The following is a 16,914-nucleotide window of genomic DNA, read 5'->3' as shown; positions in this document are numbered from 1 at the left end:
CTCATCCTTATTTGACACAGCTGTGGCCTATTAAGGGCAGGCCTGTTCCTAATCTTTGGTGATTAGTACAGCCGCAACTCCTCAGGTGTGAGACTGCCTTCTGCACTATCTTTATTTTCTTACATTCTATCCCCCCACATGTCTGAGTCATTTTTATTCCTTACTCAAGGATTTTAGTTCTGCAGTCTTGTCTTCACCCAGAGTCTACTCAGCATCCTTAGAGCAGCACAGGAGCAGGTGGTGCAGGCAGACATTGAGCTGTCTGTTTTAACCACATAGACTGTCACTGCTCAAAACAGATAAAAAAATCACAATATTGAAAACACCATCTGCTGTGGGGATGCAGTCCCCACAATGAGGTATGGGAGGGAAATGCCCACTGCAGTGACTGTGTGAACACACCTCACTGTTAGGCAGGAGCATGCAGAGCAGTTCACTCCCTTCGTTTCAGGCAAGCAATCAGTGGAAAAGAGTTTGCAAAAGCTGGGAAAACACTTTGGTATTTGAGTTTCAGCTGAAAGGGAGTGAATCCTGCTCCTCATTAGGGAAGTTCAGTACTAGAGGAAACCATAATAGATGCTGTGTTTCATAAAGACCTCAGATTTTATTTAAACATTTGCTTGATCTTCAGTTCATGGCTGCTTACTGTGGTGTCCCTTGCTAAGGCTGTTGAACATGCTTGAGGGCTTACAGGAAGGGCTGCCCGCAGGTGCTGAGAGCTGGTCCAACAGCCAGATGAAAAAACATAGAAATGGGACAAGTCCATCACAACAGAAACTTGTGCTGGAGAAGACCCTGTTGTGACCCCACAGGCTCATCTTGACCACTGCAGTTAATGACTTGAGTAGTTTTCTAGAATTCTCAGCTCCAGGTGCTGGCCTAGACTGACATGCAGCACTATTTTTAGTACAATCTAATCACAGGTGAATAAGCCTAAAATACACAGTGTCTTTTTACTGTGTAGTCAGAGCTTTTCTGTTCAATGGATATTGTGAAGGTACCAGCAAGTACTTCAGGATATGTACCAGCACCAATAAATATCTATGCCTGCATTTTACATGGACTGCTCTGGTGTTTGGGAGATTTACACAGGTAAAGATGGCAGTGGAGTTTGAAAGATGGATTTTTGCTTGGTAAAGGCAAGCTCCATGAAGAGCTAAGTGCTAGTGAAAACTACTTAATACAACACAGCTGTTTTAAATTCTTTGTACAGAGAAAACCACTGCCTTAGATAAGAGGCTTGCTCTACCCCTGCTATATCCTAGTGCTTTTGGGCTTGACAAAAACGTATTTTGAAGATTCAGACTGAATTTGCAACAATTATATCTCAGATTTCTAGAAGCTGCTAGTCTGACAAAACACAAATTTCTAAGGTCATCTGAAAGAAAGGCTGATGTGGAGTAGAGCAGGTGCAGATAGTCAGTGAGGTAAGACAAGCCAGATGCAAAGCTAGGAGGCAAACAAGAAGGTAAGACCATAATTTTCATGTGACCCTACAGAGACTTGTTTAGCAGTTTGGGCCTATGCCAAATAGTTCACTGCACCTCTAAAAATTGCTTTACTCTAAAAGAGTAATCTGAAGATCCCTGGACTGCAGTCAACTTAATATCACACATATCTGCATCTTCAAAGCATTCTCTCTGGCTCAACATAGCAACAGAATCATAACTATTAGTGGTTGTTTCAACCTTGAGGTAATTTGATGCCTCGCTACCCCACCCACTAAGCAAATAAACTTACTTTGATGTCCTTTTAATGTGTCACAGAAGAGAAAAATAAAGGCCTTGTATTTAACAGTGTGAAAGAGATTATTCTGAAGATTATAATTTTCAAATGAATACCACGAGTAATGTTAAATGTTGTATTTGCAGCCCATTCTTTCAGCTCCCTGAAATCTGGCAACTCTGATGACAGAGAGGACTTGTCAAGGCATTTCCCTACAAAAAGGAAAAATAATTTTATTCCAAAGTCAGTCAGTTATTTCGAAGATATTTATTAAGATGGACTTGATCGTGGTGGCCAGGTACCCTGCTCTAACCCAATCCACTGTTCAACAACTGTTCAACCTCTCTGGAGTTATATGAGAGGTGAGGAGTTGCAACTCACTGGACACTGGTAAATCATGCTTCAGCTGAAGGCATGCAATAATAACTGAGACTACTCCTCTGTATATCACAGTGTTTATTTTGCAACACAGTTACATTGTTACTCCACCTGCAGCTTTAAGTATGTCCTAGTTCTGTTCTAAGCTCTGCCTGCTGCTGGGCAGACATTGAGCAGGAAACCCCACTTCTCAGAGTCCTTGTTCCCCAGCCTAAATATTTCAATCCTACCACTAATTCCAGGGCCATTCATGCCTGTATTAGGAGGTGGAACTCAATCTGACAACTAGGTCCTTTGCTATTTTAATGGCAAGTAATTGGACTAAGGTAGACATATGGACTATAGGAACACTTCCATGTTTATTCAGGCAAAATGTCACAGCAGATATAATAATTGTATAGTAAACTGTAGATAGCAACATGTGCTCTCACTGGAATTCAAACACAGTAATCCTTTTATTGTCTTAATCCATGAATTTTAATGCATATGAGCAAGCAATCCTTGCATGTGAATCTCAACTCCCATCTTTCACATAGAGATACTAGATGTATTTTAAAGTTAAATAACAAAAATGTAGCTTACTATCCTTTGTTTATTCCTAAGACTATGTGGATCATACATAGTGTTGGAAACAGCTTATTCAAAGAACTCATTTAAATAAAGATCAATTTGCAAATTGTACCAATGACTTTGTACAGACATATTAATGTACATACACATGTAAAAAATACAAAACACACAGGTAAATATACACTTAATACATTTGAAAAATATCAAGATTTGGAAAACATTAAGACATCTGGGTGTACAGCACATGTAAACCATTTTGTGGTGAAACCAGAACTGATGAATTGCACATTCACTGATATCCACTAGAGTATAACAAAGTCAGCTCTTTTCTTCTCATCACTAAGCTGATGCTTCAGCAATAGATTTTTAGCTAAAAAAAAAAAACCATAAAAGCCCAGTTAATGGCTTAAAAACATTTGTGTACAGAACAATAACAGTAACAGCATGTGGATTTAAATGAGCTACAAAAAAATCTTATAGAAGCAGAACTGTAATATACCTATCATCGATCATCTTAATACCAAAGACATCTGGCTGCACTTTGCATCTACTAATATTAATGATGATATTCTATCCTTCAGCTTTTAGGTTGTGCAGCTCTGGATTTCCACACCCAAGAGAATATATTACATCATTTGCATACAATTATTTTCTTTAGATAATGATATTGCTCAAAAGCAAATGTTGATATTTTCAGTATTTATGCACAGCTCCTGACCCATCTTTCATGTAGATCTCCATGCCAGGGAAAACCTTACATTGAAATTTGGGGATATTTTCTGTAAGCAATCAGCAGCATATTATACAGAAACAGATATAATCACACCATTTCACTAATTTTGTCATTATCTAAGTTAGGATCTTCTTCAATATAGTGAAAGGTGCCTTAAATTAGGTATGCCAGATCCCATTTTGGAGGATATTGTCTATCACCTAGGATGCCAAACTCCATATTGCATGACAATTTCCTATTATAACTTTACATATCTTACCTGAAGAAGCACAAATTCACAAAACTACAGCTGGGCACACAAACTGTGGATAGATACAGAGTCTTAGGCAAATACTAAATGTTGTGTCATGAATTGCTAGCCCTACTTCTATACAGGGCAGCCCCTCTGTGTGCTACTAAGGCAAATAAGATGGTGAGTAGTTCCTTGCTATAATTTGTATCTTCCCTGACATTGTTTGTGGCTTCCTTTCCCAAAGAAGATGCTAGTAGAGGATTATATGTAAAATTGTGACAGGGAAACATGACACAGAACTCAGCAGATCCTTTGTTAGACTTGCGCCTACCTGGTTAAAACACCCTTTAATGCACAGTGGTAGAGTGGTGCCTTGATTGCCTGCTGTGTGACTGGGTGAATAAAAATCCATAACTGGAGAATTTTTAGGGACAGCAGTCTTGTGGGTTGCCACTATCCTGTGACCCATCTGCTGATCCTGGGCTGTGCACAGTTTCCCATTGGGTACCACAGCTGTGAATGAGTGGGCTGCCAGCACTGCGGGAGGAGACCAACACACAGCTTCTCCCTGGGGTGTCACCACAGAAGGTCTGCAAACTCTGGGGATGTAGCTGGGCTACAGAATGAAGCTGCAGTTCAGAGAAGGTCTGAACTGAAACTGGCTGGCTGTGCCAAGCAAGCGATGCTGGCAGTATATTCTGCTGCCATCACTTCACATCACACACTTCCTATGATTGATAAATTACCTCATCCTGAGAATCTTATGTGTGCTTGAAGGGGGATTTTTGTTATGTTTGTGGTACTGGCTTCACACATTGGCAAGTATTTTATAAAAAATCATTAAAGAAATGGCACTTCTGTGCAGGAAGAATACTTGATTAGCTTACAGGCCAAGGTAGACACTGAAGTACTTATCTAAGCATTCTTCCTACATATGGACACTCTCTTAAACTGGGACCATAAATAAATTAATGTTAACAAATTCACTATATTTACATGTTACATTGAGACAGTTTCAATCAGTCTCAAGTAATCGATCTCCCTATTAGCTTCAGTACATGCAAAAAAATAGAGTACATATCTGTTCCATCTAAAATACAAAGAGATGTGTTTTCACTAAAAACACTAGAGTTCAAAACTCAGCATCACCAGTAAAATGCTAGTAGACATTTTCAGATTCTATAAACCAAGTGTCTAAACAGAAAAGGTTTAATATGGAAGGGAAACCTGTCCACATAAAATAAAACTCTTTCAAATGGAATGTAGTCAGTTTCTAAATACATTCAAATATTACAGTGTCTCTATAAACAGAAAACTAGATAGTGCTGAAGAACTAAAACAGCCCTTTCCAAATGTTCAAGTGAATATATAGGTCTCTTTTTGCTATCAATAATACACACTTGCTTGAACTACAGCTGTTCTAGTCTTTGGCAACAGTTCAAGTAACTTCCCCTCTTCTCTCCTTTGCAACCCTCCATCTTCCACTTTCACACAACAGAGTCATCAGGGCATATCTTAATTTCATAAGGTTTTTGGGAAAATACCACGTGTCCCAAACTCTCTTTGTGTGTATGCAGTCAGTCAAGGAAGCGTATCTTAATCCACCATGGTCCTTCAATTGTCCCTCAGGCAGTGGCACTTCTCTAGTCTTGGTGCTACATCCAAGAGAGGCTATGTGCTGACAAACTCCCTCTTACGTGCACAGAGCCTGCTGAGAAGGATTTCAGAATAAACTTGATTTATTGGACCTCGGACATGATAGGGGGACTGAGAATTTGTTGCATAGTCCTGCAGTTGTGATGCTGTGCTTTGACTGCCGAAATATTTCCCCAGCGTATAGTGCCCCGATAACGTCATTGTTATGTGTGGCCTTTCTTCAGAGGGATTGGATTTCACCACCTGCAAAAGAAATGACATATGTGAGTGCTTTCTGCCTGCACCTAGAAAGACAGACACACAGCTGTGTGTGCAGAAATGCTGAAGCAGTTGTCCATGAAGCAGGTCCTGATACTTTTACTTAGAGGTGCAAGTTGCTCATAAACATTATTTTAATGGCCAACTTGTTATGCTGCAAACTAACTAAAGAGTAAGATCTTAATTTTTTAAATCTACATTCATAGGCCCATTATACTCAGTCATTTGACTTTGTAATGTCTCTGTGTATTAGACTCTGTTGCCTTCATCAGAGACAATTTACCCAAAACAAAACTCATGACTGCTCCAAATTGTAGAAAGGTTTAAATCTTGGTCTGGTACCAAGCACTTGAGGCACATATAAAGTGTCTCAGCTATGAGCCCTGTGAGAATGCCTCATTCTGACATCTTGATGCAAGCCTGGCCCAGCCTCACATTGAGATGAAAACCCTCGTGTGTTGTGTTCCTTCAAGAAGGGAGTTATGGAGCAATTTACATCCCTCTCCCCAGGACACCACAGGGACAGAACCACAACATGATTCAGTAACTTAGTGTTGAAAAATGCTTCACCTTGGCCCCTGAAATATGTATAAAGCTCTGGGATTATTGTGTTCAACTTGTATGGAATAAAAGCGTGTTCATGGGACCAACAAGAGAGAAAGTGAAAGGTATGGCTGTCAGGAGTTTAATGACTGGGGGCTGATCTCCAGTGAAATGCTGAAGATCTTGTCTGAGTGAATACTCAGTCGCTGAAGAATAATGAAGTAGTTTTGAGAGAGACAGAACTTTAGAACCTTGCACATATGCAGGACAGAGGACCTCAGCCCAGGCAGTGGCAAACCCAGAGAATGCAGAAAAGGTGGTCAACTGATTTTTAAAATAGTATATCTATACTGACTTAATAGCTCTGGTGCCTATCAGTTTTCCTGTCAATCACAGCAGACACTTGAAAATGCAGAATTAATTTATTAGTGCACATATTTATGCAGAAGCATGTTATCTTTTAAAAATATAATGTATATTTACTGTCACTGAACAATCAGAATCAACACTCATATGCAGTGAAGCTCATAATAAATGAAATAAATCATACAAAATTAGGTGTGAGTGAAGAAATAACATGTGTAAAGGCTTGAAAGACTGAGCAGAGAGACTTTGAGGGAGCTGGCAGAACTGAAAACAGATCAGGAATTATCCATGTAGAAAATTAATATATCCTCTGATCAATTTCATACAGCTAAGCCAAGGGCTATTATTTATTTTCATGCAATTACTGTAGGTTCATTTTTCTAAATTAGTGCCTTAGATCTTACAATTATTTCAAAATGATGCCACCTTGAACCAATCACCCAAACTGCATTCCTGTTAGGCATAATCTCCCAGGAATGCAATCTAATGTCCACCCAGCCACCAGCAGCCAGCCACCTATTAAGATACAAAAATCCCAAGGTTGCTAATTTCTGTGTAGTGATTATTATTTCATTGCCATTAAAATAGGAAATCAATCTGAAATTTAAAATACCTTCTGTAATATTTGTATAGTGCTGACCAATGTCCATAAGCATTTTCAAAGAATGAGGTAGATAAAAATCAAGTTCTCATGTGTGCATAGAACTAGAATTATGTTGGCAGTAAGTGCCAGGGTTATGCAAGATATTTTGTCCCAGCTCAGTATAATCCCTTTGAAAATCCAGATCCCTTAGAAACCTGAGAAAAGACTGTAGAGTCTACAGAGATGGAGATTTCTGTGCTATCAGGGTCACCTGAGACCCTCTGAAATGGGTTGGTGGGAACTCAGTTCTTCAGGCCATTCAGAGGAAATAGCTTTCTCTTAGCCAGTTAGTGGGAGCTAAATGAGAACTGCTGGAAGCATTTCAGTTCTTGTTTTCTGACTGCACAGAATGGACAGTCCTCCATTCCTGCACAGCCATGTTTAGCTCAGATGTCATTTACACAGGGGTGTCATCTTCTGATACTTTAGGAATGTCAGTTTTTAAGAGAAAGAAAGCGAAAGTACAAAGCATGAGATTTAATCTATCTCATCTGGTTTCAGAAAACATGGAAAGTGCTGAGGTTTCACACAGTGTTCTTGGCTCTGTTCTTGGGGGCAAAATGTCATTTTCCTGGTGCAAACTGCTTCAGCACCTAATGAAACTCCATTTGCCAGGATGCAGAAATAAGCTGATGACAAAACTATTAAAACTAATGAAGTATCAAAAGAACTCAAGGACTTTATTTTTGCTTTCCTCAAAGATCAAGTCTGGTTTTTGGTGCATGATGGATTCTATTGGGCATATCTATGGCTCTTTCAGGCACAATCACTTCTCAAGCCTCATTAATAACAGCTCTGTGAGCCAAATTCTCTCCTGATCCTCCCCAGAAACACATACTCTGTTGAGATTCCTTCAGCAGAGAAGCAAGACCAAATCTGCACATGAGCTCATACAAAATGATGGAGCAGTTCATGAAAAATGCTGATGACTGATCATGCCCTGTTGTTTTCTCCACAGAGTTCCATACAAAGCATTTGAAATATTTAATTTTGAAGCTCTTTGTTTCGCTCACAAGATCTGTGGAAATGGCAAACATCAGCAATGACCCACAAAAACATCAGCATCTGGGCTCTAGATATACAAGGCCAATACAACTGTCTTGGTAAAAAGGAGGGAAAGAAGCATTTGCTCCATGGGACTATTTATCAATCACATAAATATCTACTCTGTGACTTACTCCCTCTTTTCCAGCTTCATTTGGACTGAGCTATGTTTGTGCCTCTCAAGTGTGGAGCAGAGTGGATTAGCAGAATGGTTAACTAACCACACCTGCTGATGCTGGCCCCAGAGCAGGATAGAGGCCATGGCACTGGCCTGAAAACATGTGAGCTGCCCTGGAGCCTGAGGTGGAAACCAGCTGTGTGGTTGATGTGTGGCACATGAGCTCACGTGAGTCTGATAACACTCCCAAAAAAATTCTATAGACTTCAGTCAAGAAAGCAGGACTACCGGTGTGAGGGAGAACAATCAGTCTACACTTCTGTTTGAACAGTGGATCACTGTAACTATTGCAGATTTTTTTTCTCAGACATAAGAAAAGAGATATATAGCAGTAAGATTGGTTCTTCAATTTTAAGCTCCATTTTAGTTGTACTTATGGTTTGAAGTGAGTGTGTTGAGCTGTTCAGTTAGGAATGCATCAGTCAAAAACCCATGAGACTGACTAAAAAGAGAAACTGAGTCCATGCAGAAGCAGCAGAGATATATAGCAAGTAACAAATAATACAAGAACCAGGAAACTGTGCAACATCCTTTTATATGAGTTACCTTTGCAGAAGGGTATGTTTGTTCATTTTTATTTCACCACTCCTGCAGTTCAGCATGTCCTTGGGTGGCCTTGCACTGGGAGCAGTGGTGGACAAGTGCCACCATGCAAACTGCTTTCCCCACAATTTGTATTCAGGCCTAAGTTTGAGTGACAGATGCTGACCTCACCATGAACCTTCTTGTTTCTGAGATCTAACAGTTAACATATCTTAAATACCTGGGAATGATATAAGCGTAAACTATTACCTCATGGAAATGGCAGCCACACTTCCCTTGCAGGAATTCTTTGTAGCGTCCCATGGTGATGACAAAGGTGTCAACCACTTCATAGCCCAAATTTTTTGCTGTATCCAGAATAATCAAGTTTTCATTCCACAAGTTTTGCACTTCTGCCTGCATTCCAGATAAAATGTTGCAATGTCTTGTCAGAAGGACTGTTTAAAGGTTATTGCATCATGGAAAAAATAGCAAAACTGCATTTTGAATGAGCAATTATATTATACTACAGACATGAATTACTATAAATTCACTCTTGAAAAAAGCTACTACTCCAAGACTGATGTATGGTTTTTTTCAGAAATTATAATTACTTTTCAGTTGATGTGCAGCTTCCTTTATAGGAAGATTTCATGATTGTTTAAAATATAATTCTTGGGTAATGGTTTTTAACATGTACTTCGCTAATATGAGGTGTAATTCAGAAAAAAATTCCAATGATAAAGTTTGTCTGTAACAAATGGTGAAAATGCTCCTTTAAAGAAAAATTCAGCTTCAAATCAAATTCATTGAGGCAGTTGCTTAGAAGGGACTATAGGGCCATAGGTATCTTAAATATGGTTACACTGAAGAACAGATTATTGTTTCTGAATGTACTTCAGGAAGACCAAGAATAAAAAAAAAAGTTAACAGTAAAGATGGCAAGGCAGTGGATTCAACGTGGCAGACAAAAGGCCTTTGAGAGTAGCTGGGTAATCCTGAAGCCTGGAGCATACAAACCACATGGGTAATTTGGCATATGATTCCAATATTGAAAGGGAAAAGAATGTTGGTTATGCACTGTAGCTGATTTCTGGAGTTTTGTAAATTTAATGAAGAAAAAGAAAAATTCTTAGGAAGCCTTTAATACTCTATCCTTGCCTCACATAGCCTGGATTGAAGCTCTTCATCCTACAACTGAACTTTGCTGCAAACTCTGATGGGAGCTATGAAAATGTTTCTTCATGTTGATGACAATAATTTCCTTACTTTATTCTATAGAGGTCCTCCAGGTAAGTTAAGAAAATTGTTTGAATGAATAAGAAGACCTTCAGTGGAGCCAAGGCAGATAGGCAGCACTAACAGGGCAGCCTCTGTAGCAAAGAGAAGGGTGAGAGTAGCAGGAAGGCACACGCTGAATACAGCAGTGTGTTATGGTTGCAAAGAGATGTGGGCACTAGTTCCCAGTGCTCATGGAGTGCTGTATGGAATCTGTGAAAGGAAGTAATTTTCTCTTTTCAACACCTGGGAATAACTGGAGCATGACACACAGCACTGGTAGGCATCATTTACTCCATTCTGCCTTCCAGTGCTTCTCATCCATGCATTTTGTGTGTGTTCAATAGAGAATCACTGTCCAAGTTGTAAATAAAAATAGTGAATTGAGTGAGTTGCACAGTGCATTGAAATGAGCACATTTGTTACTCTGAGAGTCTTGGGTATGATTTAAACTGACTGTAACATCTCATTAACATGCAAATAACAGGTTGGATTCACTGGTACATTCCAGCTGCTCTGTAGTGTTCTGGCTTCACAGGTGGGTTAAGATAGATTTATTGAGTTGTGCAAGCCAGACAAGTGAATTGGATCCAGCAGTAACCACGGAGGAAGCCTGGGGAGGGCCTGTGTGCAATGTGGTGTGAGGAGCAATCTGCTTATCCCCAGAATGATCTCTCAATTTTGGCACCAGGATTCATAGTGGAGCTTCTTCTGGTTCTTGGGACAGCTGACCACACATGGCATCTCAAATGGCTCTCTGATTGCAGCAGAATCCATGAAATAAGGAAATTGGTTTGAATCACTATCAAGCAGTATGAGCAAATACAAACATTAATCTGCCTTTGATCCACTTAGAATGTGTTCAGCAGACATAGCATATTTTGACCAGACAGCAAAATTAACAATGAAATGACAAGTCTTGCATGAAACTGCACTCAAAATGTACTGCAGCTTACCTGTGACAGAGAATGGATTCCATCCACTGGAAGGTGAAAGCCCATCCCTATGGATTTGACAATTACCAGGATATTTGATAGATTTTCCCTGTTTTGCAAATTAAAAAAAAAAAAAAAAAACAAGGACACACTTTTTACTTAAGACACACATCAAAAGACAATGCATGTTTTATTTTTTTCAAAGTCACCTAAATGCCTATCAAAAAAACAAATGAAAAGTTTGTATTTAAATTCTTTTGTTGTTTCTCATAATTTACCATATCAAAAATTGGAATACCACCGAGTACATAGCATTACCTGCTCAACACCTTTTGGATAATTTGCAGGTGATTGGAATTAAGCCACTGAACACCACCTACAATTAATACAGTCTGGTCTGTGTTTTCCAGGGGACGTGATCTGAAACCCAGAAAAGAAAAACATCACATGTTGCTTTAAACAGATGGCAAACATTTTAACTATATTGCTTTGCATTTCACTGAACTGTATCTGGAACCCTGATCAGAGGCCTGATGTAATTTTCAGCTATTTTTTAACCACACAATATGATCTGTGCACCTTATGTTTTATTGTTTACTGAATTTAATTGTAAAACGTGTTAAACACATTTGTGAATAGAACAGTAACGCAAACAAGGGAGATACAGAGTTTGTGCAGTACCTCTGCAGCAGTTGTTCCAGTGCTTTTTCAAAAGTTGGTCTCTGGTTTGCATTCATCCAGAACTGGGGGTAGTAGGAGTAACTGATAAATGTTTTCCCCTCATTGATATTGTGATAACATTTAATATCATGAGTCTTCTGCCATTCCTGAAGAGTCTTATTCACTCTTTCAATTAGATAATACATCATCCCTCTGTTAGTTGAGTCACCTATAAAAAGAATCTTCAGATGGAAAAGGGATGACTTAGAAGTTGTACAGTACAGAAACCAAAAGCAAGGAAAAGAATACAGCTTGTTGGGAGGTTTTTAAATGCTTCTTGTAATGTTCCAGAAATATCTTTGTGAACAGCCAGTACCCTGGCATCTTAATATTAAATTTGTCCTTTAGCAAAATCTGTGTGATTTGATTAATAAAAAGCTTAATTATGTATATTAAATACAAAAAGTACAGGTCATAGATGGCTATAGCTGCAAAATTAGCCCTGCATCTTTCATTCTTGGTGATAATTTCTTTTGCTTAAGTTTATATTTACTTCTAATTGCTAGTACACAATTGCTCGCATCATTGCTTGCAGCTTCCTGACTTTTTTTCCTACAGTTTTTCATGTGGTTTGCTCCTGCAAGGTGAGTATTGGTCTCCTATAAATGGGATTCATTAGAATTTGCACCAAACTAGCACACACACACCCCCACACCCACACACCCCATGAAGGATGCAGCTGCTGCCTTATTTGTAGAGAGATGGTCTTTCTGCAGGTTCAAAGGGGAAAGAAAAGGGGGTTATTTGGGTGGAGGATAATCTGAATGCAGTCCTGTCATGTGTGATGTGACCAGCAGAAAGCATCATGGCCTGAAGGGAGTTAGAAATCCTGACAGATGTATGTTAAGTATAGCAGTCTCTGCTCAGCTACCCTGAACTTGCAAATGAATAAAGTCAAATTTGGGGTTGCTCCTACTCTTTCTGTAGATTCTCTGAAAAAACAAACATCTCTGTAGGGGGAGACCACAGAACCTGAAGTTTTGTGGGAATTTTCTTTTAATGCTATTGCCCTATTTTGAGTGGATAGGACCAGCATTTCCTTCTGATGAAGTAGGTAATAGAAGTCCAAAGAGTAGGAGAACCCAGGTTCACTGTAGTTTGCCAATGAAACTGTGTGCAGAATCAATTACCCCAATCAGCTCAGACAGAAATCCACAATGAGGAGCAAACATGTAAAACTGGGATTAAGAAACCCCACAGAGCCATCACAGAGTAACAGCCCTGTTCTCCTACCTCCTCTGGCACTCAGATTGTTGGCATCCTGCAAGTTGGGATTTTGTTGTTTCATTTCTTAATTTGATTTGAGTTTGATGTTTTACCACTTCCACCTTGAATATTTGATTATGCAAATAAAATTCAGACTGCACAAGATGACATGTTTAAGAATATATTTCCAAAGTTCTTTTTAGAGATTTTATGTGGTACAGGCATTTGGGACTACACTTATCTAACACATCTATCTATTCCCTTCAGGAATGTCATAGTTTTGAAAACTGATTCCACTTCCCACTATTAACCTATTGTGATTAAAAACAAGGAACAACAGGGTACCAATGATACTTCCCACAGAAGAGAAGGAATTTCAGATGAGCCTACCCTCTTCTGATGTTAGGGCCAAGAACAGGCATAAGAATGCCTTCAACTGCCCATTGTGGGCTGCAGAGAAGCCCTTGATAGATTACATGTGGTAGCAAACAAATTAAAACTAGCACTGAGCTCACAGAGGCTCTTCTAACTCCTGTCCTGGACCTCTCAAAGCCTCTTCATAGAGGAAATTCTTAAACAGCTACTGTTCATGTTTGTATTGCACAAGCATTACTCTCACACGCAAGGGGATTTCTGGCTTTTCACATTGTGTCAGAAGAAGCCTCTTTAAACAAGCATAACATGACTCACAGAAGTCAAGGATCCCTGGATCCATGGAAGGACTGATTGGATATCCTCTTTCCCTCTCTGACAGACACACACATGCATAAAATTATTTACAATTAGAAAGACAGTCCATGCTTAAAATATGTCCTAATTCTAAAGTAGGTTAATTTGAGGTTTTAAGCAACAGTTTTTTTAGGTTGCAAAATCTCTTGATTCTCCAGCCTGCCTATATCCATGACAATTTAATCTCCATTTCATAAGCCCATCACTGGAGTATCTTGATGCATATCTATTTAAACAGCAGTTCTCAGATATTTGCAGGCAAGGACATCATGAGCTTGTAATGTGGGTGAGAACATTTCTGCAAAAACCCAACACATCATTAGCAGAATAACAAACAGGCCATACCAAGTTACACACATACAGCAGTTGGTAGAACATGCAAGACTGCTTCTCTTCTAGTATCATATGACAAAATTTTGTTATCATAGCACATGGGAATTGCAAAGAAGCATATTCAGCTATTAATTGCAGAAAATTGGTAGATGGGATGTTTTTATCTCATTCTAGTGTGACTAGAATTCTCGTAACTGTTTTCTCCTAACTATATTTGAACTAATCTCACCTACTACTGATTTAAAATAGCAGGACAACTTCCATGGGAAATAAAGAAGAAAAGAACCATGGCCAGTGTCAATGAACAGGATGCACAGGTGTCTTTTTTGCCAACATTGTGCATTCACTAGCAGGTGAGTTATGAAGAGTAATGCCAAACATTTCCTAAGTCTCAAACACTGCAGAGCATCAAAGATTAAGATCTCTTTCCCACTTTCTTTTTGTTATGTCAAAATTAGAGCAAAACACATACGCACATCCCAATCCACACTATTACACGATTTAGCATTTTAGGGCTTTGCAATTTTCCTATACCTACATAGGTACAAACAATGGACCCATGAATGAATTTTCAAGTCTGCCCTGGGTACCTTTCTGGCCAGGTCTGGAGATGGAAGGGCACTATGTGCAGTCATTTAGTAAACCCCTACCAGAAGAAACTTAAGATCATGTCTTAAAGGGGCAGCTCTAGTCTGGAAATGCCGTGATGCTGGGCACCATATGAAAATATCAGGTGGGCCATAGCATATTACTGTTGTTGTTGTCCTGATGTTCTGAGATTGTGAAATAGGTGACAGAAGTCAGAGCAGATTCCTTTGGAACTAGATGAAACAGACAGCTGTTAAGGCCCTGACATACTTCTTCAAATACCATCACAAGACTGATGAGATTGCACTCAGCCTATTTCCAAATCAGGAATGAGAAAGACAGAAATACCACTCTGGGTAAAATACAGGTTATACCACTAGGGAAATTAACCTAGACTTTTAGAAACAGTCAAGAATAGTCAAGACAGAGAATAGTCAAGACTTGCTGCAAGTGGGAAAGAAAGAAAGAAATGAGCCAAAGTGGACTTGTAGTTGTACAGAAAGACAGATCAAAAGGGGAGGTCATCCTTAAAGATGTCAGTCAATTAGAGTAATCAGATTAGTTTACAGTCATGAAGTCTTTAATTGTTCAAGTAGGTATGAGCCATATCAGGACTGTATCACTGGCATCAGAAAAATTTGTTTAATTCTGTCTTCCACAGTGAAATCACAGTTTTTTTGAAAGATATGGCCTGCCCTCCAACTCTGAGACAGAGGTCTGAAGTCTGCAGTCATCCTCTGGAGACTGTGTGCTAGGATTTTGAAGGGAATGCTCTCTCATAAATCTAAAGAAGATCTCAGATAGAAAGATAGGTGTGGATTTCTTGAAATTTGATGCACCCCAGGCTGGTGGATGCTTAGCACATCATCAGCACATCTGCATTCACACTGCATCCATTCATTAAGATTTGGTCTGTATCCAACCATCTGCTTCTAACCATTGGTTCAACCATGACATGAGATGTGAAAATCCTGGAAAAAAACCCAAATTCTTCTTTTTCTTTTCCTCAAAAGAAAAAAAAATTGGAGTGAACAAAGAGGAAATCTGTAGGTAATCCTACCCTCTTTTCAAACTGCCCTTGGGCAGAGCTGGCCAAATACATTTTGTTATGGTATGCAGGCCATCAGAAAGCATCTTTCAAAGTCCACCTTTTGCAAGTCAGCTTCATTTTTAGCAAATGCTTGGAAGACTCAAAGGCTAAAATAAGTGTTTAGCCTGAGGAAGAAAACCTATGTCCTTCAACTAACCCAAGAGTTCTGATGAAATAAAATAATCTCTCAATGTAATTGGACGTATGGTAACTAAAACCACATTAATTTCTATACATTTACAATGAACTCATTGTAGTTTCATGTCCCATGTAGTATTCAATATGTTCCAGGGATGGTTCTGTATTTATCTCTATGATAATAATGAGGAATTTGATGGTTTAGGTGTGTAGAGTAAGCCATCTCTCTCTTTTTACAAGTCTGGCACAAGACTTAGTCATGTACTGTTCAAGTTGATGGGGCAGTTGTCTGCAGGATGACTAAATGATCAAAGATAAGGTTATAATTTTACCATACAAAGAACAACACTTCCACACAGACAGATGTTTTCACTGTCTTGTTGCAAATATTTCATGTGAAAACTTCCATTATAGCTTAAAGGAAAGATTGTGTAAGCATAGTGGAATTCACTTCTTAACCAGACTTATCATTAAAAATTAACCACACTTGGGAAATTTAAACACCTGTAAGTTCAAAACACTACTTAACTCTAAAATATTATTAAGAAATCATAAGTTAAAATTCCTGTTTTAACAGCTGAATTTTAAGTACTTCAGCAAATATTGCCTTTTCATATTTCCTGTTCTTAATTACACATGACTCAATGGTATTTTATTATAAGACTAAACTCTGGTTAGTATTTCTCAATGATAAGCAAAATATATATCCCTTCAGCTATTGAGACCAGCTTTCTATATACTGCTAATTGGATAAATAATAACCTGTTAGAACCCATTTTTAAAAGTAGAAAATCAATCTTGTACAAAAATCAAAGCATTATCCTAATACATTTGTATATGTCTTACAGTAAAAAGTCATTAATCACACCTACAAGAATTTTGTTAAGCCAACATAATACAGATATAATATTTTATTATGATATTTAATATTGTATTATGAAGAACAATTTATTTGATTCAATTAGGACATGTATATGGAATTTCCTAAGAATGAGACAGTCAGCATCTCATTACTCTTAAAGTGGAAGAGAAAAAAGACTACTGATATT

At 38.6% G+C, this 16,914-nt stretch overlaps 1 protein-coding gene across 1 annotated transcript in view; it reads right to left on the bottom strand.

Annotated features, from left to right (window-relative positions):
• Positions 1–2,488: 2,488 nt before the first annotated feature.
• CPED1 (cadherin like and PC-esterase domain containing 1) overlaps positions 2,489–16,914 on the bottom strand; it is a 143,770-nt gene continuing 129,344 nt past the window's right edge. Inside the window, exons 19-23 of the mRNA XM_071423728.1 lie at positions 11,743–11,963; positions 11,380–11,481; positions 11,083–11,170; positions 9,119–9,265; positions 2,489–5,537 (exon numbers count right to left, since the gene is read on the bottom strand). Coding sequence (XP_071279829.1) covers positions 5,310–5,537; positions 9,119–9,265; positions 11,083–11,170; positions 11,380–11,481; positions 11,743–11,963 — 786 coding nt within the window. The 3' untranslated portion in view covers positions 2,489–5,309. The remainder of the gene's footprint in view (positions 5,538–9,118; positions 9,266–11,082; positions 11,171–11,379; positions 11,482–11,742; positions 11,964–16,914) is intronic.

The sequence above is a fragment of the Agelaius tricolor genome, unplaced genomic scaffold, assembly GCF_023055355.1.
Source record: "Agelaius tricolor isolate 1412-34295 unplaced genomic scaffold, bAgeTri1.0.p SCAF_3, whole genome shotgun sequence".
NCBI lineage: Eukaryota > Metazoa > Chordata > Aves > Passeriformes > Icteridae > Agelaius > Agelaius tricolor.
This window is presented reverse-complemented; position numbering and strand designations above follow the sequence as displayed.